We start from the raw sequence: 25,588 nt of genomic DNA, 5'->3' as shown, positions 1-25,588 counted from the left end.
TTTATTAAACTACAAGGGGATATTTTTCTTGGTATCAACAAATCGCAGTACTAAAACTGAAAGAATAATGCCGGTCTGTAAATTTTGTTGTAAGGACTGACCAGTTAAAATGTTCTATCTTTCACAGTATACACGGTGTAGGAGAACCTAAATACAGAGTGTTGTCACAGTTTATGAAAAGTTATTCAAGACGTGGAGATGTGGCGAGTAAGTGTGTCGATATAATTGGGTTGTTCTGGGGAGAGGACAAAATTGAAGAACAGGGCCAGGGGCCGCTAAGTGTTAGACTCAGAGCAGTTGACGATACAGTAGCCAATGGGTATTTTTGTTAAGTTTGGAGACATCCCCATTTTAAGAATCTTTCTGAAAGTTTATTTTCTTTGTGTCTTTTTCCAGAAACGTTGGAATTATTTGAAGAGCTGAAAAAAGTGACCACACAACCTGTACTGCCTCCATTTGTTTATAACAGTCTGATCCATCTTTATGGATTTCATGGTAAGTTCAATGCAAATCCTTTACACAGTCCTGTTTTACTGATTAACAATTAGATTATAAGCTCTCATCTCTATGAGGCGGTAGCGTGAGTGAGATATCGATTTGATCACGAGAAGATAAATTTCATTTCTCCAAGCAACCATGTAATGTTCTGTTTATTATATAAACCTACTAATTACGATGTTTTTGGCGATTTTCTGAAGATTTCTGACCATTTTCCGAAGATTTTCAAAATGCTGTCCGAAGGTCATACCAATGTTTCCGAACATTTTCCGTAAATTTCCGAAGATTTCTGAAGATTGCCGAGGAAGATCCGCAGATGTTTCAACTTTAAATCTATAAACTTTGGCTCATTCAGCATTGAAACAGGGAAATCTTTTAAGAAAATGGTTAGAAAATCGATACCTTCACATGTGAAGATAACATGTTATTCTCACGTGTGAAGATATGACTTTTCTCAGTGAGGGAAATCCTGGTATTTCACTCTAGTTTATAAAATAAACATGTGTATTTATATATTGTTGTTGCTTTCTAGCTGACACTGAATCTCAGTGGAAAGTGTTTGAGGAAATGAAACAGAACAAAGTGACACCGAATGATCATACTTACTCACAATTGATGCAGACTTACTTACAGAAGTAAGTAGAATGAGAGGCAAAGTATAAACAAGTAAAAATGTGCAGCGATACTATGCGCTAAGTGTCTAATAAGAAATTTATTATCCAACTGATTAAAGGCCCAACCATGTAATTGCAGTCAAACGCAATTTAACATCAAACTACATTTGATCGAGTCTGGGTTTTTGTCGAGGGTCGAGGGTCGAGGCCTCGAGGGTACCATGTCGAGGGTCGAGGGTACTATGTCGAGGGTATTAAAAAATGAAATAAGATAAAAAAAAATAAAATAATAATTAACTAGAAAATAAAATAATAATTAATAATAAAATAGAATAATAATTAAATAAAAAATAATACTATGATTTCTAAAAAATAGAATAAAAAACAATTGAACACTTTGTGGTGATGTCGTTGACGTCAATTATGTTTGGTACTATGTTTGATCGAAAGATCTTCGGATCATCCTCGGAAGTCTTCGGGAAACTTCGGAAATCTTCGGAAAATTTTAGAAAATGTTGAGAAAGTTTCGTATGCCCTTCGGACAACACTCTAAAAGTCTTCTAAAAGCGGTCGGAATTCATCGAAAATCGTCAAAAACTTCGTTCTTGGTATGTTTATAAAACGAACAAAATTATACAGATTATGAATTTTTCTCCTCGTGTTTAACTCGAGATCTCAAGAGTTCGCTTATCTCAATCGTGAGATATGGAGTTCAGCCTGAGAACAGGCTCCCGAGTAGGGTTACGCGAGCGAAGTAAGCGGCGAACGCAAGCGAAGCGAGCGGAAGAGCGGGGCCTGAGGGGGAACCCCCGCTCTTGCGCTCGCTTCGCTCGCCTTCACCGCTTGCGAGCCTGTTCACAGGCTATATGGAGTTTAACACTTGATGAGGAGCGCTCCACGAGAAGGTGCTGCAGGGATCAACACAGCTTGAAAAGTCTTGACAGATTCATAACAAACAATTGATACTGTACCCCTGGCTCTCGCCGACAAATCAATTAAAGAGAAATGAAAGAGAAGTATTTAAGAGCAACCACCCACCCAAGGAAAGTTAAGTGAACGTTTCTAAGGAGCAGTTTATGGAATAATAATTCGGGAAATCAACTTCGGCGCGTAGCTTGTTTTGCAGTGAAACCTTAGGTTTATTTATATCTTTTATTGACAACCATGCCAACGGGGTCTCAAATTAAACAAAAATCCATTCGCAAGTTACACGTTGTCGAGTGTGTTCAACGCGTGGTCAACGCGTGATTTCGTTGTATTTGTTCTGGCCTTTTGGCGTAATCCAAATGTTAAGAAAACTCATGTTTGAACTCAAGACCATAAAATGTTGCGACCAGATTGGGACACATTTTAATGTTACATATGATTTACCGACGGAATATGTCGACCCTATGTCGACTAGTAGCTATAATGCATCAGTCAATTAAAACCCCGGCCCCCCGACCCCCGGGACTTAGCGGGGATTTAACGCGTCCAAAGCTGGGATTTAACGCACTTTTAACGGCGCGTTGGCCCCGGTGCGCGGTGGATTTAACAAAATGACAGTATAGACCGGGGCCGTGGAGCGGTGATTTAACAGCACGCGATCACCTGAAGCGGGGACGACAGCTGGGGTTTAACATGAAGGACTAAATCATGACTAAAAATGTTTTCCTCAAAATGTTCGTTCTGAGAAACCCGATCTAGGAAGTCTCCACGCTTCTCCCTTGATATAGCCTTTCGTGACGCCTGGAAGATGACACGAATAGCAGTATTCAAACGTCTCTGTCGGTTTGTATTTGATGTGTTCGCACTTATGGAATCTACCACCTTTGTACACTATCGTCTCCAAGAAAGTAGTTTCTGTTTCTGAGATTTCAGCAATGAATTATATCGTAGGGTGAAAGGTCTTTGCCTTTAGAAAAAAATTCTTTTATTTTGAATTATCGGGGTCGATTGAATAAGACTGAAAGGTGGGTTCAAATCCAAGGGAAATAGAAGTTAGTTCAAGTTAGCGGGGTTGTTCGAGTTATCCGAGTTCGAGTTACCGGGGTTCTACTGTATCACACGTGTGGATATCATTTTCATCCACACATGTGGGATACCATTTGTTACCACTTGCTATACCACTGCAGTTTATATAGTAAAGGACATTTCTTTTCAAGTATTGAACTCCATATCTCACGAGTAAGATTAGCGAACTCTTCAGATATCGAGTTTAACAAGAGGAGAAAAATTCATGCATCGAGTATATTGATCGTTTTATAAACGTACCGAGAACGAAGTTTGTGACGATTTTCCGAAGAATTCCGACCTCTTTTAGAAAATTTTCAGAAGATTGAGTATTTTCCAAAATTTTCTAAAGATTTCGAAGATTTCCGAAGTTTCCCGAAGTATCCGATTATCTTTCGATCAAACATAGTATCAAACATAATTGACGTCAACGATATTGCCATAAAGTGTTCAATTGTTTTTTATTCTATTTTTTAGAAATCATAGTATTATTTTTTATTTAATTATTATTTTATTTTATTAATTATTATTTTATTTTCTAGTTAATTATTATTTTATTTTTTTATCTTATTTAATTTTTTAATACCCTCGACATGGTACCCTCGACCCTCGACATAGTACCCTCGACCCTCGACATGGTACCCTCGACCCTCGACCCTCGACAAAAACCCAGACTCCATTTGATCTCTGAGTTTTTCCATATGCTAGACAGAAACCACACATTTGGTGACACTATTTGACGTCTTAAATCGTGCCAACTGTCGGTGTGACAAAAACCTTGCCTGTTTGTGACTCCCCTGGGTTTCCAGAGCTATTAATCTCAAACGTTTTTTTTTTTCAGAGATGACGTCAATACCGCATTAAAATTATTCCAAGATGCCAAAGAACAGGGTTCATTTATTAGAGATTCCACGTGTCTTCTGCTCCTAAACAGTATGGCTAGATCAGGCCAAACAGAACATTTTGAGAGTGGTATGTTGTTTGTTTTCTTGAGGATTTTCTACGTGCTCAGGTTGTCAAAATGTCAGTCACCAACAACAGTTCATTTCAGGGCTACTCTGCTTACTACCTTACGCAAATGCGTTACTGAACAACACTAAAATATTAAAACGTCCACTATATATATTTCTTTTAAACGTAACATATTCTAATTAGACGTATCTAATTAGACCGTTACACCATTGAAACAGCCAGACCACAGTGGTTTTAACTTTTCACGCTGTTATTGTAAAATAGCTGGGTTGGTATGTGGATTTGTTGGTAGAGCGGTTTTCACTTGAGTGTCGAAAGTAAATTGCGTTACACACATGTACAATAGGAGTTATGGCGCAAACCGTGACAACTCGCTCGGCTCGCCCAGGCTCGCCTCGCTCCTTGTCACAATTTGCGTCCATAACTCCTATTGTACATGTGTGTGCGGATCGCAAGCCGCTTTTTTATCCCTCTTGCGCCACGAGTTACAAAAAAGGCTTTCGGCGGCACCTCTAACGGCCAGCAGCAACAGAGAGCGCCACCTGTGCGCTAGAAATAATTCCTATTGAACAAATGCCCAATAAAGATAAAATGGGAAAAGGAAGGAAATCAATCATATCAACATGCCCAAAAAAAATCTCAAACAACACAAAAGAACAAGACTTTATGCGTCCTAATTACAAGAAAAACTCAAAAAAGGAAAACTATTTAATAAGAGAAGAAACCATCGAATTGTTAAAATCAGTTGACAAAAAGCTTCTTGCAAACTTTTTGACAAACAACACGTGTTAAAAACATGCAAAAAATTGTCTGACAAAGTGCAAAAACGTTTTTTTTGACAGAAAAATGGTTGCCCTGCTAGCGGCACGCAAAATCGCGAGCGACTTACGTGAGTTGCGTGACATTTTCAGAGAGAGTCTGGAAACCATATTTCTAGTTCTCAGGCCCTTGGACGAGCAGAAAGAAAAAACATGGCTGCCTAATCAGGATTTAGTGTTTGGGCCGATAAAAAGCGAAACAGAACAGATATTACAAAAAAAATACGCTCAGTTAACGCGCTGTAATTTTTTGTGCCCCCATAGAAGCTGGCGAAGTGAAGCGAAGAGAAGAAATCGAGAAATAACAGGATTTGATCACAGAAGTTTATCGATCGATCGAAAGAACTTTCCCGAAACATCGGACTCAATCGGGCCTGTTTATTTTTTTTCTGCTTCAAGCATTGCTTCAACGACTTGATATGTTATCTGTCTGACCTCATTTTGCCAAACGGGAGTAGAAAGTTCGGTTAAAATAAAGCAAATCGCTTGGAAAAGCACCATCATTTTAGCCTATTTACCAAACTTTACCAAGTGTCTAATTAATGATGACATCATCCTGATGCCCAAAAGCGCATGCGTACTTGCTCAAAATAGGTGAAAGGGTACCACAAGTGAAAAATGTGACAAAGTGAACTATATATAAGTTAACGCGGCCGTAACTTTTTGTTAGTTCACAAATTCTGGTGAAGTCAAGGGAGGTAGTGGATGGCCAACCACTTGAATCCTGTTATAATGGCTTGTGCGGATGGTGAATTACGGGGTATAGGGGGACTCCTTTCAGTGGGAGATACCCCTGGGTGAACCCGCCTCGGCCCTACTGATAACGTGGGGGTGCTCAGAAATCCCTCGGGATTTCAAACCTCGGCAGAGGTAAAAATGCGGGACAGCCGCCTTGTCAGCGGCGGGGAAAAGTCCTAGCCGGGGCTAGGCAAGAAACAGCCAACGAGCACCCCCCGACCAGGGTTTTGCCCTTTCGTTTGACCTGTCACGCAACGTCACGCGTGACTGTCACGCTCTGTGTCACACAATGTCACGCTGTGTGTAACACAATGTCACGATTTGTGTCATGCGTTAATTTTATTTTTCTGAACACTAAGATTAAATCCAGTGTTTATTTTCTCAAATCTGATTTCGACTCGGCTGATATTCTTTTTTTTAACCTATCTAATTCTTGTTGTCGAATTTCCTCTCTCAGTTTCTCAATGTCAGGCTGTGGGGATGGCTTTTTTTGGCTTAAATTTTTTGTAAGGTGCCTGCGAACAGTCTCTTTGAGGGCCATGTAACGAGAATATTCATCCAAAATAATTTTAAACTCTTTGTCATCAACTTTATTGTCAATGAGAGCGGCAGAAACAAGTCTATTGACAGTTTCACGTTTGGCAACAGCAAGCGAAGTAATTTCATTATTTTTCAAAATTTTTGGTTCAAGTTTTTTACTTGCTCCAGTAAAAGCGGCAGACAAAACGCCTGTAATGGCAGCACATGCAGCGAGAGGAACGCTTACCGGCAAACCAACGACCGTTACCGCGGTGCCAAGACTGGAAGCAGAGAGAACACTGGACAAACCACCCATTGAAATTGCGGAATAATGGAAAACAGACTTCACCTTTTTATACTTTTTCAAAACAGCTCGGTATTTAGCAACTTCTTTGTCAAAATCCGAACAAATTTGATTGATTTTTGTTAACCTAAAGTTTTCTGGTTGATTTGGCAAAGCTGGATACAGTGTTTGTTTTACGCTGTTTTCTTCGCTTACACCATAAGCAGGGGCACTCGGAAGAACATTAGCAGATGACATGGTCTTATACATAAAAGTTATTTTTGTATTTAATTTAATTAAATTCCAGCTCATATGTAAGATTTGAGCCGTTAAAATCGAATGGATTTCCATTCTCATCTCTAATCGAAAGAGTCAGAGATGTCACTTGTGCATCAGCCATAACGTCACGCAAGACATTGGGCTGTTCACCTTTGTAATTTATGTTTTCGTAAGCCTTTCCTCGGATGTCGAAACAAGCTAAAACAGAAGATGGTTTACCATTAAAGAGATTCTGTTCTCTGTCAACTAAATCGCAATGAATGAAATAAGTTGTGGGAGAATTTAATCTTTTTATTTTAGTTTCATGTTCCAAATGCGAAGTATAATTTTTTCTTAGTAGTAAATTAGACATATTTGGATCAACAATTAATTTTTTAAACTGGGCATTTGTGATTACAAGCTGGCCAAGTGGAGTATTAATATCTGTGGGCAATTCAATACGATGTTTGGAAAAATTATTTTTCAATTCACTTGCCAACCTTTTGAGAGTGTAATGACCAGCCGGAAAGGGCACATCGACAGGCTTTTCATGATCGTCCAAAAACCTGATAAATCCATTTTCTTTAAGATTAAACCAAGAGTTAGGGATATGAGATGACAGAAGTCTGATATAGCTCGGTTTTGGAATAGGATAATCGAAATTCACAGTGTGAGGATTTTCTGTTGTGGTGACAGTCAGCACAACCATTTTTATATTAAATAAAAATAAAAAATGTTTAATATAAAAGAGGACCATGGATGCGAAAACAAGAGATTTTATGAAGTGGATGAAAACCCCAGAAGCAACTACAATTTCTGAAGCGGCAAAAGACAATGCGTGGAAACCTTTTCTTGCAAAATATCCAAACGCTGACCGAACAAAATTTGTTGCACAGGTTGAGTTCGCGTACAACCACACAGCAACGGCAGACATTTATTACAAGGCAGAGCAAGGCAATTTGATAAATGTTTTTGGCTCAGACAGCAAATATTGGAGCCCAGATATGAAAAAAGCACTGGGGGTAAATCAAATTTCAGGCGGTTTTCCACAACAGCTGTCACCAAGCGGCGCAAAAGGCTCATCTTTGCCAATTCCCGCGGTTGGATTTCACGAAGCCGCACCGGCGAGTTTGAAAAAAATATTTAACAGCAAAATCAACATCTACGTCACACCAGAGCAATATTTCACAACTAAATTAAGAGAGATTTTTCAAAAAACAAAACTGAAGCATACATCAGGAAAAGAGTCAAAAAGGTGGCTTGCTAGCCAAAATATGGGCTACTGGCCTCAACAACTAAACTTTGCGGTCTGGTGCGCGACAACAGGTTGTGGGATCGGTCGAGAGATTTTTGATGAAGAGCACTCAGCTCTCAGCTTGCCACCGGTTGTGCGTAATTTTTACCTTTTTCACGTTTATTTCACAATCAGGCGAATATTGTTTCAGATGGGAGGAATTCAGAGCGTAAGCGCCTTGCCTGGCGACCCAACGTTTAGCCAGTTCGACAACAAGTACGACGTGGCTTCGTACAAAAGAATATGCGCTGAGTTCGGTGTCGACCCGTCAAGCGATTTTCGTTTCACAAGAGGCGCAAACCACGGACTTGGTGACGTTTATATCTGGATCTCAAATATTGGTCCGAAAAATTCTGGAGCAAAATACCCCGATTACGATAAATTTTCGGATGAAGGTGGAACTGCAAGCAAAGGTAACTTGATTCAATACATCGAGCCAGACGACGCTGCATATGCACAGGCAGACTGGTTTTGTCCTAACGCCGCGGAAGGGTTGACCCAAGCAGGTTTGTCGAGAGTAAACCAGTCGATAGAGGCTTTTGTTTATTGTATTCTTGGTTCGCAGGTCAACGTTCGAAGTAGCATACTTGGCACAGGCGGCCGTGCAAAGGAAGCGCAAAGCGAGTTCCTTGTACTGGTGGAGGACGCTATAAGGCAACCTGATCTGGCAAAGTCAGTTCAAAGATACCAACTCGCCATTGATGAGGCCAAGGTTCGGCTTAACCTTGCCGTCTGCCCAGGTGCCTGGCTTATGCCAGCCAGGATGGTAATAAATACAGAAAGCGTTGTTGGTTACAACAACCAGCTTAAGCAGGCGGTAGGAGGAATGAAACTAGGGGTTAATCTTGATGTTAATACCTCTACAAAAAAAGTGGGAGCAACAAGTATGAGCGGTGGGCCATCAAAAGTCAATAGACCAACAAGTCATCAGTCAAACCCGATACACAAAGCTGCAAAAAAAGAGCCGGCGCCACATACGCCTTCAGCGGGTACTCTGTCAAAAACAGACGAAACGCAGAAGCCAGACACTGAAAATACAGCGCACGAAAGAAACAAGGCCTACCTTATTGCTGGTGCCGTTATTTTTGCGTTTGCAGTCAGCCGAGCTCTTTGAGGGTGCCCAAGGGGCACCGGCGCTTCGCGCCCTCTAGCGCTTAGCGCTCGCTTCGTTTTGTAACTCGCTCGATAAGAAAGATAGCAACACCGACAATCAAAAGCCAAGCATTCTTGCCGAGAAAGCTAATTACCTGGCCGGCCGCGCGAAACACGAAACTGACAATCGCGCCAAGGAGTCCCGGAAGAATACCTGCAATTTTTTTGCCAAGTGTCTGAAGACCGTTTCCAACACCATTTGCTACATCTTTTAAACCGTTTGAAAGATAGTGAACAATAACACCAATAGTGGTCCCGACTGCAAGCAAAACAGCTGTGACTGTGAAGCCATATTTTTTGAAAATCTCTTTTACCTTTTCTCTTAATTTGTCTGTTAAAGACAATCTTTCGATCTCTTCTTCTCTTTCATTTTCTATTTCATTAATTTCTTGATTCAAGTCATCAACTCTTTCACGAGCTTGTTGCCTTTCAGCTTGTGGCCTGTTTTCGTCGTTTGCGATATCTTCTTGTTTATGTCTCTCTTGTCGTATTTCATCTTCCCTTTCGAGCCTTTCTGCTTCATGTTGTTGGAATTCTTGTAAAGTGGGTGCTTCTGGAATTCTTGTTTCTTGTCCAAGTATCTGGTTTTCAACAACATTTATTCGATTATTAATTTTCTCTATTTCTTCTTTTTTCTTTTTTATGTTTCGCTCTGCCAAAGCTCTTTCTGAACTGTCTTTAGAGGTATCTTTTGAAATTTTTTGTTGATCGGAAATATATTTTTCCAATTTTCCCTTTTGTTTTTTTTGTTTGTCTAAGAAGTCGTCTCTTGGCAAGCCAAGTTTTGTTTTAAATCTATTTATGAAAGCAGAAAGAAGTGATTTTCCGTCTGCTTTAAAAATTTCAATGTCTCCACCTTTAGGCCCTTTCGCAACGATTTTGCCACGATTGTTTATAGTCAAATCAAGGCTTTCATCATATTCTGGGAAATAGTATTTGATCGTTTTATGAGCCTCTTGTATCTGAAATTCCCTTGTCAGGTTACCACGGCCCTCGATAAAAGAGGTTTCTGCAGTGTGTGAGCCGCGCTCATGCGGCCTATTCATCGTGGTAGTTCTCATTGGTATTTGTTCGCTTGGTCCGGGCGTTGATGCCCCTCCAGGTTGGAATGGGCCTGTTGTATCGCTGTCATCGTTGTCATTACGGCCGTCACGGTCTTCTGTATGTTCCAAAAGAGGATCTGTGTCACCAAAGCCACCGCTTGCTGCCATGTTATATTAAATAAATATATTTTTTAATTTAAATATACAATGGCTGTCAGCGAAAGACACAGTCCAACGTTCGAAGTGAAAACACCGAACGCGCTCAAGGCAGACAGAGTGCGGCATCGCATTACATTTAACCCGAATAAAGCGTCTCCAGAAGAAACTCTGAGAGTTGCTGTGCCAAAGCTTGAAGAAGGCGTCGTTCTCGTGCCAGGCTCCCTGGCTCTTGTGTTCAACTTGAAGGTGAGCGGCCATGCCAACAACTTTCTCGTAAACAACGTCACCCGGGCGCTTGTCTCAAGGATGGTTGTCAATTTTGCTGGAGAAAAGCTGCAGGATACGAACGCTTACGACGTCTACAAACTTTTCGAAGACCTTTTTCTCCCAGAAGAAAAGCGCAGCAACATGTTTCTTGAAGGTATCCAGTCCGAGGATTTATGCAAAATCCGTTCAAACGCTGGTGACAAAAAAACCTCAGGAGTTGACGCGGAAAAGAAGCTGGCAGAAGTTTATGGAAGCAAGTATCGTATCCCGCTTGATCACGAGATTTTGAGAGACCATGGCGTGTTCTATCCGCGCGCACTCGCAGACGAGCTTGTCTTCGAGATACAACTGAACAGTCCAAATGTGGTTGTAAGAGGAACAGATCCATCAAAACTTGGGTATGAGCTAACTGACATCCAACTCGAATACGAGGCTATTTATCACAAAGAACTTGCAAGAGAAGTAGAAAGAACTTACATTAACGGCAAAAGTTTCTTTTACGAGCATGTGCATAATTACAAAACTATCTCAGTAAAAAAAGCTTCTGACACGATCATAAACGAAAGCATTAACGTCCCAAAGCGTTCCTTGAAGGGTCTTCTACTTCTTTTTGCTGAACCCCATGCCGCAGGCGCAAGAGACACGGAATCTTTCTTTAACCCTGACATAACAAGTGTAAAAATCTGCATTAACGGCGTTCCAAATAAGGTGTACAGTCAGGGCGTTGAAGGAAGAGACATGTGGGAGGAAGTTCTCAAGTTCTTTGGCAAACACGCAGACCAAAAAATCTTTAATAACGCCAAAAAGTTTTATGCAGAAAAAAAGTTTGGGCTTTTCATTGACCTTCGCTCCATGAGCGATAACAACATGCACGGCAGTGGGCTCCGTTTGGAGAACACAAAGGATGGTGTAAATTTAGAGATACAGAGAACCGCCTCAGGATCAGGGAATGTCAAATGCTACATTTTCGCTATCGCTGATGCAGAATTTTCAATTGTAAATAAAGAATTAGACAGTGTTGAGTATTGATATAGCCATGGATCCTGCCAATATACCCTTCCACGCCCTCATTGTGGGACCAACGAACTCAGGAAAAACAAGGTACGTGGTCAATCAGCTTTGTGGCCCTTTCCGAGGCAAGTTTGACTACATCGTGCTCATCTGCCCGACTTTCGTGTACAACAAGACTTATTATCGCTTTGCTGAGGAAGATCCTCGCTTTTATGTTATCATGTGCAAGCAGCACAAGGTTGAAGCTTGGTTGAGTCTGGCAAGATTGCTTTTTGAGGGAACGAACACGCTTATCATCCTCGACGACTGTGCTGCATCGAAAGATGTAAAAGGTCGAACAGGGGAGTTGGTGGAACTTGGTTTCTCTGGTCGCCACGCAGGCTTGAGCATATGGGTGTTAACTCAAAAATTGACAAGCATAACAGCCTCATTCCGCGACAATTTAGCGGCAATCGTTTTCTTTTACACCCCCTCTGCCAAGACCACGAAGGCAATCTTTGAGGATTACGCTGGCGAACTTTCCCATGAAGATTACAAAGAAGTCATTTCAAGGCTGAAAAAAAATAAGTTTTCGCATCTTGTCATTTCTCATCGCCACCCTTACGGCACAGAATTTTTTTATTGAACATATTTTTTAGAGTAATAAATGGCTGACCCGTTTGCAACTTCCCATTCCGAGAGCGTGAACCACGCTGCAAGTGAACAAGAATTTGCTTCCGTAATGGAACTGCTAGGAGCTGAACCAGAAAGTACACAAAGCGCTATGGCAACCAAGCCCTTCGGGCTTGAGCCCTTTGGGCTCATTCAGGGCCCTGACATTCCTGCTTTGCGTGAACAGCTTGCAATCCTTGTTTCAACAGGAAAAGCCAAAGAAGCAATCGGTGTGCAGCTGACATACGAGCAGGTGAAGCGCTTGACAGATAAAGAAGTTGAAAAGTACTTCAAGAGATATGAGGCATACGTTGGGAATAAAACAACCGACAGCTTGATCGACAGCTTTATTTTTCTTGTAACTAAAGTCGTTGGTATGGCCGTAAATATCAAGGACGTCAATGATTATCAGAAGGAACTCAAAAACGACTACATCATCAGCAAAGAGCTGTCCACTTTGGCAGGCGGTCTGGCTTTGAAATGCGGCCGCTTTCTTGCCGTTGCAAATGCTGCGCTCATAACAACAAAGCACATTGATTTAAACGAAGCAACAAAGTCGCACACCAAAGGTGCTTCCAAAGATGCGGAGACACACACTACTGAAGATTTTTCTGAGAAATGCTAAGAAAATGCTAAGTAATTACTGAACAATGCTTAAAAATTGCTGACCAAAAAAAGTTTGCTGAGCATTTTTCATTTAAATATTATTTTTTTCTCATTATATAATGGCTGAGCTCGAACAACGTGAATCACAAACTCCGATCGCTCAAGAAGAACAGAAACAAGTTACTTCAACAACTCCAGCAACAAAGCCTGCCAAAAATCCAAAGCGAGTGGCTGCTGGCAAGCTTGCAGCTGAAAAAACAAAACAGGCTCGTGAAGCACAGAAAAAAGCTGCGATTGATGCCCAGGCAATCATTGCAAAAGACAAAGAAAAGAAATCTGCCGCTGCGAAGCAAAAGGTAACTGCTCCCGAAGAGACACCCGAGGCTGCTTCCCGCGGTTTAAGCACAACCCAATGGATCTCTTTGCTTGGTTTGAGCGTTACAATTATTACAACTTATGTCAAACGCGAAGACATCAGAGCCTTTTTCAATAAAATAAGAAATGCTCCTGCTGACTCTCAAGTTACAACAGAGAAAAACGAAGGCACATTTTCGCAAAGTGTTGAAAACTCAGAAAGAGAGAGAGTGCCAAAGGCACCTGCGGCATCGAGAATCCCGCAACCAAAAAGAGGAATCCGTCCAATGGATTAAAAAATTTCTTTTGAATATTTATTTTTCATTTATTATACCGACAATGCCCCTTGATTTTATTCTTGATGGCCTTGTTAAAGGTGCAGCTATGGGTGGTATTGCATTACTTTGGTTTGAATTTACCAAAACTTGCGTTAAAACCGCTATTTTGTTGCAAAAGGATGAGGATACAATTTTTAAAAAAGGTAGAGAATTAGGTTACAATGAAGGTAAAAAAGTTGCAAACTTTGCTTCGCAAAACGGTGAAGAATAATATTCAATTCAATTGAATATTTTTTCTTATTTTATACTTAACTGTCATGTCCGACAACAAGCTCGTGAAAACACTCATGGATGCCGCCACCATTACAGGTCTAGCCGCCGGAATCGGCTGGGCTGCCAAAAAAGTTGTAAAAGAAAACTTCACATCCGACCCAAGCAGCAGTTTTATGAACTATGTAAAGTTCACAGCCGTCATGGCTGGCAGCGTTGCACTTAAACAGTATCTCGAGGACCAGAAAATTCTCCCCACCAATTAAAAAAATGTTAATAATATATTAACAAAGTTCAAAAATGGCAAGCATCGCTATTATGGCTGGCGGCGCTATCTTAAACGCTGCTGCTTTCATTGGCGGCAACTACCTTGCTCGTGCTTTGGGTGGCGGAGATGACGCCGCTTTAAAAGAAAAAGAAAGACACGACAAAGCTCTTGAGGCTTACCAGGCAGCTTACGCTAAATACTCTCGAGACCGCACCAAGCTCCTCGACTGGATACAAACCAACGCGGAAATAAAAGAGCAGGCCAAACAGAACTTCACAAACACTGACTACGCTTTCAAACTCTACAACCAGGCACATCCTGACAAACAAATGATTCCTCCGAAAGAACCCAAGTTCTCTGACTTTTATCAGCCAAGTGAGCAGCAGAAACAAGGTGAACTGATGTTTGTTGGCGCTGGCGCGCTTGCACTTGGGTACGCTGCCTTTCGGTTTCTTTAAACTTTTCTTTTTTTCTTGTATACACGCATGGATGCAAAGATCTCAAAAGTCTACTATAGCCCCCAGGGTTACTGGAAAGGAATTGCCGCGATAAAAAAATTAGCCGAGGCCGCCAAGGTTTCCGAAGATGCCGCAAAAAAGTGGCTAGTTAAGCAGGCCCTTTGGCAGATCTACCTTCCGGCACCCCGATACGTTCCTCGCCCAAAATTCGATGTTTCTACTCCAAACGCGGTCCACCAGGCGGACCTTCTTTTTCTGCCACACGACAAACTGCCGCGAGGGCGAAAAGTTTACAAATACGCTCTGACTGTTGTTGACGTTGCCAGCCGTTACAAAGAGGCCGAGCCTTTGACCTCCAAAGATTCAACTGAGGTTGCAAAAGGTTTTCAGACAATTTACAGGCGAAGTGCACTAAAATGGCCACAGATGCTTCAAGTTGACCCTGGTCGCGAATTCATGGGAGCTGTTACCAAAGAAATGGAAAATCGCAAAACTTATATTAGGCGCGGGCGTGTTAACATTCACAGAGATCAAGCCATTGTTGAACGTTTTAATCAAACACTGGCAGGGCGCCTGTTTGGTTATCAGTACGGTGTCGAGATGAACCTGCCATCTGGCCAGCGGTCGACAGCGTGGGTAAAAAGGCTTCCCGAAGTTGTTACCGCTCTGAACAACGAAGTTACCAGTCTTACTGGCAAGAAACCTGCTGCTGCAATCAAAGAAAAGGCTGTTTCGTCCAAGCCGTCCTCAAAATATACAAGACCTGTTGGCAAGAAAGAAAAAAAACTCCCCTCTCTCGTTAATGTGCGCTTTCTCTACCAACCTGGCGAGCTGGAAGGCGGCGTAAAAAGGGCAACAGATCCGATTTGGTCATTAAAAGTCTACAGCATTGAAAGGTCTGTTACTAAACCTAATCAGCCAGTTCTTTATTACTTGCACGATGGTCCAAAGCGCGGCTTCGTGCGTGAAGAATTGCTTGTTATTCCTCCAAATACACAGTTACCACCAAGCACTTAGTGCTTGAGCCCCTTGGGCTCAGAAAAGCTATAAACGTTCTGTTTCGCAAAACTTATACCCGTAAGCATTTGTATGTATCCCATCATCCGCTATCCATCGCTTTGAGTCAAAAGGCGACAGCGAGACTTTGTTGAGATGCATTCCGTAAATCTCATGACCCTCGCTTCTAAGTATGTTCATTCCATGCCACAACTGCTTTGTTCCAAAAAGCGTTTCCTTATACTGTTCATGTTCAATTTGCTTCTTTATCACACACTTTTTTACACCTTTAGCTTTTTTTATATTTTTTTTGTCTTCTGTCAGTATTGAATACATTTTTGGCCTCAAACAGACACACTCTGAAATTGGTGTTTCTGCGCATTCGTCTTTCATTTTTCCCAAGACCTTTTTGTTTTCGTTTGAATGAAGTGAATGCTCTTTTGGGTAGTCGCTTGTGTCGTATAGAGTTTTGTTTTGATAAATATCTTTGTAAATATCCTCTGTTTCAATCTCCAGAAGAAGGCTGTCAGTGTCTGTATACAAAAGGTCGCAGCGCTTCCCGTACTCCATTTTCATTTCGTTGTAAAAGAAGTCATACATCAAAATCTTGCTTACGTCAAGGATAGTCATACCTGTGTAGACAGGTTTATTGAGAAAAAGTCTGCTTTTCCGCATGTCTATTCCAACCAGATCGTTTGAAAACAGAACGTGTCTTGAGTACAATGGACTGGCAACCAGTTTTCTTATTTTGTTCGTTTCGTCGCTTCGCGCTATTTTTATGTCAACACGGTTACGCAAGTTTTCCATTGTTTTTCCGAAAACTGAGTTATTCATTAGCTTGTAAAAGTTCTTTTCAAAGTCGTTTTTTGCTTTTTTCCTAAATTCTGTGTTCATGCGGATGTACGGCTCCATCCAACATTCCTGTTCAAACTCCAAAACCCTGTGCACTTTTTTGAGTTTCATTCCTTGTTTCAAATAAAACTGCAAGTTTCGGTAATGCACAACATAGTTACTTTTGTCCTCAAGAGTTAAAACAAGCTTTTCGCTGTCTGGCGGTTTCAGTTCCAGCTTATCTTTTAATTTTTTTTGGTAATCAGAATAAAGTTCCTCGCTTATTTTCTTTTTCTCAGGTGCCAATGGGTAGCTGTTGTGCTCTTCGTGAAGTTCTGCAGGGTATTCGAGGTCTACCTCCAAAATCCAGCCAGCTTTTGCAAACTCTTTTTTTCTCATTATTTCGTTTTCAGTCGGCATAACTCTTTTCCATTTGAAACCACTTTTTGGCAGTGGCTTGCTCATTGCCCACCCGTAAAGGTTATTTGCATCAAGGTACATAATGTATTTTTTTGGCTTGCTAGGATCGAATCCTTCAACATATGGATTGTTTGCCTTTGTGTATCTCTTGCTTACCATTGATATTCCACCTCTTATCCCTCTTTCTATAAAAAGATGCATTTCGTAGTCTGTAAGTAGCTCAAGTTTTACTTTTGTCATTTTCAAAAGCGCATCCCATGAAAGTCCAGGCGACGTGTAGTAGTTTGCAGGATCCAAACCATACTTTTCAAGACAGATTTTTCGGAAGTTTTCAAAAACATCTGCCAAAAGAGTCACATCAGTTTGTACGTACAGATTGTGATAGTCACCCAATGTTTTGCAACCAAATGTTTTCCACACTTTTTGTGCATGCTTATATTCTTCTTCAGTTATGTGTTCATCATTAAGTTTGCTGTAAAACTTTTCCTTTTCTGGCAAGGCAGTTTCCTCAAACCTTTCCCACGAGTCCATGTATTCGTAGGGATAAACCCCTTTTTTCCTTAAAAGATCAAAGTATTCAAAAAAGATGTCTTTTTTCTTTTTGTATTGTTCTTCAGTCATTCCATAGGCATTTATAATTCTTTTGCACATCACGGGGTCAAAAAAACTTTGGCACAAATCAGGATAATAATTTTTAAATTGCCGCCAGTGTTCACTTTTTTCAAAGAAAAGTTTTTTTGTTATTTTTAATTCTTCTTTTGGAGTTGCACTTACAAGTGAATCAAGACTTGCTTGAAGAAAGTTTAAGCTATCAATAAAGCGCAAGCCACCTAATGAAAATGTAATATATTTCTCCATGTTATTGGCAACACATTTTACATCTAGGTTGTTTGCGCCACATTTTTTTTCTTCCTTTGTTGGGGGTTTAAGCTTAGTCATTGCCTGCATTAAATGATGTGCGTCATAACCTTTCAAGTTGTGAAAAACAACTGGTATTTGGTATGTTTTTGGGTTTATTCTCAATTTCAAATTACATAAGTTGTGTGCGGCACCTCGAAACTTTCCTGTTATGTGGCAATGATCTTTTACAGAGTCTTTATGGTCTTTCTTTATAAAAGGTTCAGAGCAAAACAAACATTCTTCTTGCGTTTTTGAAATCCATTGATCTGCTTTATCTTTTGATTTTCTTTCTCTTTTTGGTCCAACAAAGCCTATTTCTTTAAGTGCCTGATAATAACAACATTTGTGGCTTTGTCCACAATAACGTCCTGAGTCATGGCACCAAACTGGCATTGAGTCAAAAAATGAACCAATAATCAAACTTTCGTTGCAAATGTGGCAACTTGTTGCGTTTTTGTAATTTTTCCAATCATCATGTGTCATCATAAGTGGCTTTGGTGTTGACAAAAAATTTCTTATTTTTTTCTCTTCAATAATAAGACATCTTAAAAGCACTTCTGCAGCGTTTTCACCTCTGTAGACCAGCGGTGGTCCGTTTTTGCCATCGCTCCTTACTACAGTGTAAGAAAAACCACATGCCTCATGCTGTTCTGTTTTTTCTGTGTAGCTTTTTTGCTTCAAGTCTTCCACTTCTTCACCAAGATCTTTTCGCTTCTGGCGGTCCTCTGGTGTTTCGCGTTTACACCGTTGCATAGTTCTTACTAATGCCTCAAAGTCAGGATAAATTGCAAAAGGCGCTTTCATTTGCTTGTGATAGTTTTGAAAAGAAATGGTGTTTTTCCCCTCTTCAGGCATATCAATCCTTGTCGGCCTGCCTTTAATGCCATTGCAATATTTTTCGTGGTTCTCAAGCAAGTCTGCTCTTGTAAAACCGGTCAAGCACATCATGCAAAAGTGTTTTTTGTTGTGTGATTTGCTCTGATCGTAAAGCAGAGCGCTTACTCTTTTTACAAAACAGTAGTGCTGAATTAATCCTGACTCAATTAACATAAGACAAATACGAGGAATGCTTTTTTCTTTTTCGCTTGTTCTGTGAATAGTCACACAATTGTCTTCCCAGCCAAACACATTTATTGCTAAGTTTGGATTTTGTTTCTCAAGTTTGTCAATCTGTGCAAGTGGCGTTGGAAAATCGATTCCATCGTAGTTTATGCCGTCGTCAACTGGGTATTTGCTTGTTCTTTGTGGATCTTTGCCGTTTTCAGGTGGAAATAAAGCAGCTCTCAAAGCCCACTTAAGGCATTGGTTGTCCCTGTTTTGTACATTAATGATTGCTTTCTTTTTTGCCAAATTAGCAGGAAGAGGCAAATAAGTTCCACCTCGCAATTGTTGGTAGCGTGCAACATTTACGTAAGCTTCGGTTATTCTTTCAATAACCCAGCCAGAGCCGCGCTCTGACCAAGCCTCAATTTCGCCCTTTGCTCTTTCAATAAATCTTTCAAGTTCTGTTTTTATTTGGTCTTTGTTGTTTTTTGTAAAAATGTGAGGTTCTCTTTCTCTAAAATAGTGTTCCATGTGTTGGGTAACACCGTCTCTTTGTATCGAAAATTTAACTTCCAGACCAAAGCTCGCTTTTAAGCTTTTTAAGTCATCAATTTCGCTTACTAAAAGATCATAAAACTTTTTTTTGTTTTTTCTTGCAAAAGTGTAAAGATCTTTGTTATTTCTGTCAGATTCCGGTATGGTCATTTTCCACACACGTAGCCATTCATTAAAATCTGTTTGGGTCAGTAAAAAAGTTAAATTTCTTTGTGGGTTTCTTTGAAATTCACGGATGTTTTCCTCCATCATAGCTTGCAAAACTTCTGACGAATATCTTGCGGCAGCCATCTGTTGTATATACCAAAGAAAAATATTTGTTCAATTGGGAAATAAATCTAGCGCACAGGTGGCGCACTATGTTGCTGCTGGCCGTTAGAGGTGCCGCCGAAAGCCTTTTTTGTAACTCGTGGCGCAAGAGGGATAAAAAAGCGGCTTGCGATCCGCACACACATGTACAATAGGAGTTATGGACGCAAATTGTGACAAGGAGCGAGGCGAGCCTGGGCGAGCCGAGCGAGTTGTCACGGTTTGCGCCATAACTCCTATTGTACATGTGTGTGCGTTTGCTTTGGTTTTGCATTACTATGCTTAGTGATTGGCTTAAAAATCTTGCGCCACTTTCTCACCCAATCAGAACTAAAACCAAAACCAATCGTGACTCGCTCGCGCACGTTTTCCCGCGCTTCGTGCCAGCTACATGTATTTGCTTCGAGTTTTGATTGGTTCACTGGGTTGTCTGGGTTCTTTGTGATTGGCCAGAGTAATTACTTTGGTTTTGGTTTTACGACACTCAATTGAAAACTGCTCTTTGTAAGTTACGTAAACATGCTACGAATTGAATATTTAAGGAGTTTATCAGCTGAAATTGTCATGAATTCGATGGCATCTCTGTTTTTGATCGCTGAACATTTCAGTCTCGAAACTTTACTTGAGTAAATTTTTGTGTTATGTCAGTCTTATTCATGTTTTTGTATGTTGGTTGTATTACTATACGTCTGGTTTTCTAACTTGTACTTGTGCGAAATTATTTTGTTTTCATTTCACTGCAGAGTAATTAGACAAAAACCGTTGTTTCTGTATAGTAGAAATTACGTTTCTTCCCTGGCAAATTTCACTCTTTCTAAATCTTACTTTCGTCATACACATCTGCCGTGTGTTTCAATTATCCTCTTTAAATTTGTTACTTTACAGCTTTGGAAGATATCATTGCCAATAAAATAACAGCATCCCAGAATGCAAGAGAGGCGCAAGGTTTGCTTCGTGGTCTTGTGTATTGCTGCATACATGCTGGGAAGAAAGATCTTGCTCTGAAACTCCAGTTGGTGAGCTTTACTTTTTGTTTTTGTTTATCTGTAAGGATAAGTTTAAATGGGATAATAAGAGTTGTTTAAATAATGTGCCCCACAAATGCTTAAGAGAAACGCTCGTCCTCGGTGTAAGAACCTATGAAAGTGACGTGAAACAAATACCAAAACAACAAAGAACCTTGAAACAGTATTATGAGGAAAACAATAGCTCCAAAACAAAGAAAAAAAAAATGCGTTTCGAAGCATGCCTTTGCCAAGCATTTATTGCCTTTTTTTGACCCCTTCCCCTCACATTGTATGCCTGTCACAACAGACCACACGCAGGACTAGTGAGGTACTTTGCAAATTCAAATGTTCATTATTATGTTGTACTCATCTTTATCTCATGAAATGCATAACTGTGACGTTATTGAAGAGATGATTATGTATAAGAATTGGAAGTTTTTACATGATGTGATAATATCTGAATTTTTGCGTTACAAAAGTTCTGTGATTCTAGCTTGTAATACAAATGTGGCCTGCTAAAGGCAGTGTGTGCGATGGATAGTAAATCTGTACATTTGACAAATGAATTGCTTGCTCTTCTGCATTAGAAGTCGTGTAGAATGCTGGTATTACCCCCGAGAAACCCATTGTGTTTCTTTTAAATGTAATTTATAACTTGCTACCTTATTGTAGGAGCATGAAGTGCAATTGGGATCACCAGCTTTTGTCAGATATGCGGACAACTCTGGTCTTCGAGGCGAGGTAAGTTTTTAACTCCCGTTTGTTAAGAATTTTGAATGCTTTAGGGAAAGGAGTTTTCCAAATTGAACCAGAACTTAGAATAGGAACAAAGACAAAACCACGACTGAGTTAAAGATAACAATTTACAATTTATTCCCTCAAAGTGCATTCCACCCTCCGATGCTCTAACGTATTTCAATTCATATTGTTTTTCCTATTCATAGGTTGACGCTGTTTTGAACATCATAGAATTCCTAAAGGAAAATAATGTGAGTCATACACGCATGTGCCTTCCACTTATCAGGGCTTATGGTAAGTAAAACAGAACGTTTCAATTTGATATACTTTTCTATAATAAAGTACTCATATATTGACACTTTTTAGGAGAGAAATCCTCTGGTAAAATCAAGTTTGATCTCTGTTCTGATTGGTATATAAAATAACTCGACTTCAATCGCTTGTTCACCTCAAGCACGCAAAATATCGGAATCTCATAACTGAGAAACATTAACCCGCTCAAGCATTTACTTAACCTCCAATTGTCGATTATTAGAAGGACAAGTCTCTGAAAGACAACAAAAATTCCTTCACGCATTTAACAACAACATTTGGGAGCTATATACGGTAAGGGTCGAGTGACAATGTTATACACTTTGACTTCAAAAACTACACTGCCACCGTACGAACTAGACTCCACGAACCCGGCTTCATTGAACTTTTTGTTCTTCTTTAGCCACTATCTTGTTGACATTTAAGTTTACTGACTTTTCAGTATCCTTACAATTGGAAAACAAACTCGTAAAAACTTTCTTGAAGTCATTCTGTTTTCAAGCAGAAATTTGCATCCGACGAGTTGGCGTCTATTGTTTATCGATAACAATAGAACTGATGCAAACCGACGACTTCTCATTGGTCAGTTTTTATTGCGAGTTCTATTTGGGCTATAAAAGAGAGCGCTCCCTCTGCGAGTTTCAGGTCATAACCCGCTCACAACTACTTGAGCACAGAACTAGCCAGAACTAGAAGCAACTGACGAAGGAAACGACTTAATTCGTTTTCGAAACCGGTCATGCTAATTTGGAAAAAACAGTTCTTTTAAGAACTCCATGGCCAACGTTAACGACGACAATGTCGCCGCCATACTCGCAGACATGAGCAAACTGAATCTCCTACTCCGAATCTTAAAAAAGATTTTTATGAGAGACTGGAATCTCATAACTGAGAACCATTAACCCGCTCAAACATTCACTAAACCTCCAATTGTCGATTATTAGAAGGACAAGTCTCTGAAAGACAGAGCAAAAATTACTTCACGCATTTAACAACAACATTTGGGAGTTATTTGCGGTAAGGGTCGAGTGACAATATTATTACACCGTACTCGTTATTTTGCAATAACGGGTAAAATTCTTGCGTTCATTGATCGAGAACTGTACTCGACTAAAGTCAAGACCGTGAAAATGGACAGCCTTTCGGACATTTTAGAAAGGTTTGCTGGAGACCTGTGAAAAGTCAGTAGGGATATTTCGGGTGAAATGTCTGATGGGCACACTGGGTTTAGTCAGGAAAAGTGATCTTTCGAGCTGTTTCATGCGCGCGCCATTTCGTACTGATTTTCACTCAAATTCGCAGTATAAGTTTTAATTTCATTGTAAGAAAAACCAAAACAGATCGACTACATTTTTTGGTCAGCACCCCTATAGGCCATAAAAATGACATTCTACTTTAGTTTTTCAACAATTTATGACGTTATTTCTATGATCTATAAGAATGCCGACCATGGATGGAAAAATGTGTTCGATTTGTTAATTGCACTGATGAAAAATAAGCGAATTTTTAATTTTGTATGAGTATGACTACAGGTTCGAGGTTTCCAATTATAAAAGAGTTCGCATGTGTAAGAGAGCGTCATTTTGGCGGGAAAATGGGGTAGCCGTCGTCACACGTGACGATGTTGTCATACGTGAATCATGCACACGTGACGTGTTTATGTTTCAGATGCCAAACAGGACCTAGAGTCTGTCAAGGCAGTGTACAACAAGATGGTTGAAGACGGAGTAGAGATCGAGGAAAGCTTCCTTACACATTACAATCATATCCTAATGAAGTATTCTGCTGAGGTAATGCCTTCCAGTGAATCAAGCCAAACAGGATCAACTGTTGAGGTAAAATCCCCCCAAGCTTTTCTCGACACTGAAATCCAAGATGGCGACCAGTTCCAGACTTGTCCGGGAGCCGCGCCATGTTGCATTTCAACAATACTGTAATCTCCGACGTAAAAATCGCGATTGTCAAGGCGCTAAATGGAGTTTTGATATAATCTCCACCCATTTAAAACCCCATTGAGTCTTTTTTTTAAAGTGAAGCTCTTAAGTGTAAACACTTATAATTAGTTCACTTGGAAACTCGTCAAAAATACTCCGGTGCACGTCGTGTTTTCAACTCTCTTCTCGATGTTTGGAAATGTGATGAAAAACTCGCCTCTCTTTTGTGTTTGATATATTACATGAAACATTGTCTCTTGTGTTTGATATATTCCCATACTTAAACAATGCCACATGTTCTGTGTAGTACACAGACCTGGTCAAATCACTCACAGTGTATGGATTGAAGAAATTCGAGATAACCTGTTTTCATGTTATATCCCTTTTTTGTTATTAGACACAAACTGTACATGATGAATCTGACTCGTCAAGTGACGATGAAAGAGCTGACTCAGCAGATACTGAGAAAGATGTTGAAGAGGTACTTATCACATATCATGAAATTTCTAATGCCCCCTCCCGAAAATATTTAAGTCCCTGAAATCTAAGAATAAAAAACGCCCTCTCCCCTTCATCTCCCCCTTTTCATTGCCCCCGACATTAGCTCAAAAGGACAACATATGTAACAATTTCCAACCCCCTCACCCCCCAAAATGCCCAACGAAAAAGGTTTTTCTTTTACAAAACTAAGCTCAAAACTCATTATTAGAATTTCACGTCACTACAATGAAACAGCTGCCTTTGCGAGGTGATAGTTATATTTGTAAATCAACTTTTAGACATTAAGTTACTTTAGACCATGTAGTAAATGTTCCTATACTGGTTTGTTGTCAAAAGGTGCTAAAAAACTCAGAGCTAATGGAAGTTTAACTCTTACTGAAGATATGAAGTCAAACCTCCCAAAACCTGACACCCCTGGGGCGTAAGTGTTCGTTTAGGTAGGGTAAAGTCTACGTCGATCCTAGTGGCCCATACAGGCCGGAGCTTATCCCGGTTTCTGTAGCATGAAGCAACTGGATGGGATGCTGGTCCATCGCAGGGTTACCCCCCAGCATTAATTCGCTAGTACCCATTTACACACCTGGGTGGAGAGAGGCACTATGTGAGTAAAGTGTCTTGCCCAAGAACACAACACAATGACCCCAGCCAGGGCTCGAACCAGGACCGCTCAATCTGGAATCCAACACGCTAACCATTTGACCATTTGGCCACCACGCCTCCCACCGCTTAGGAGAGGTAAAAAAAAACGTAACTTTGTAGGTCGTGTTTACAGGGGGCTTATAGGGGATTTCCGCTTATGGGAGCTGTCCGTCAGCGTTAATTTAACTGTCACTGTTTTGATTTGGTTTTTGCAGCTGAATGACTTGAAGTGATACCCTGGTTCAGTGCCTTCCGACTATGGTGTCTTCAAGATCATTGTCGTGAAGCGCTCAGCTTTTCCTCGAACCACGTAAAAATGTTCTTCCTAGTTTACGTGGTGCAAGACTTTCCATGGAGGACGTGTCTGCATTTGACGATCATCCAATCAGGAAAATTGAAATCAAACAATGGAGTTCTTAGATTGTTCGAAGTGCTTCATGCTGGACCGAAAGTACAAAAAGATTTTCATGTCGCTGCTAAGTGCTTTCGTGCTTGGATTTATAGTTTGACTTCCAAGTTTTCACTTTATTGTCATGGAAATAACTTCAGTGAGCTGGAATACTTAAGCACACCTCTCTTATTTGTCCTACAAGTGTACATCGAAAGCAACCGAACGGTGTAATAAAAGGAGAGTTTAATCCTTTGCTACGGCTGTTTAAAGGTTGAATTCCTACATTTAATTGCTGGCAGAGGACTTTTGAATCATTTTGATGTTACATATTCAATAATGCGCTATGTTGAGAATGACATCCATTGTGATGACCCTGCCATTGAAACAATAAATTAAACTCTTAATATAATGATGTACAAGTTTGCCGTAAATTAGAGGATACCTAAACTTCGAGCCAGGATCCGAGCCAGGATTCGAGCCAGGATTCGAGCTAGGATCCGAGCTAGGA

General features: G+C 40.4%; 1 protein-coding gene across 1 annotated transcript in view; it reads left to right on the top strand.

Moving 5' to 3' along the window:
* Nucleotides 1-25,489, top strand: part of LOC144630317 (leucine-rich PPR motif-containing protein, mitochondrial-like) — a 52,584-nt gene extending 27,095 nt beyond the window's left edge. The window contains exons 27-36 of the mRNA XM_078488664.1: nucleotides 128-207; nucleotides 397-495; nucleotides 1,031-1,133; nucleotides 3,946-4,076; nucleotides 20,444-20,574; nucleotides 21,238-21,306; nucleotides 21,510-21,597; nucleotides 23,284-23,450; nucleotides 23,947-24,030; nucleotides 24,905-25,489. Coding sequence (XP_078344790.1) covers nucleotides 128-207; nucleotides 397-495; nucleotides 1,031-1,133; nucleotides 3,946-4,076; nucleotides 20,444-20,574; nucleotides 21,238-21,306; nucleotides 21,510-21,597; nucleotides 23,284-23,450; nucleotides 23,947-24,030; nucleotides 24,905-24,922 — 970 coding nt within the window. The 3' untranslated portion in view covers nucleotides 24,923-25,489. The remainder of the gene's footprint in view (nucleotides 1-127; nucleotides 208-396; nucleotides 496-1,030; nucleotides 1,134-3,945; nucleotides 4,077-20,443; nucleotides 20,575-21,237; nucleotides 21,307-21,509; nucleotides 21,598-23,283; nucleotides 23,451-23,946; nucleotides 24,031-24,904) is intronic.
* The last annotated feature ends 99 nt before the right edge of the window (nucleotides 25,490-25,588 follow it).

This window comes from Oculina patagonica, chromosome 11 (genome assembly GCF_052425735.1).
Source record: "Oculina patagonica isolate OP01 chromosome 11, crgOcupat, whole genome shotgun sequence".
NCBI classification, from domain to species: domain Eukaryota; kingdom Metazoa; phylum Cnidaria; class Anthozoa; order Scleractinia; family Oculinidae; genus Oculina; species Oculina patagonica.
This window is presented reverse-complemented; position numbering and strand designations above follow the sequence as displayed.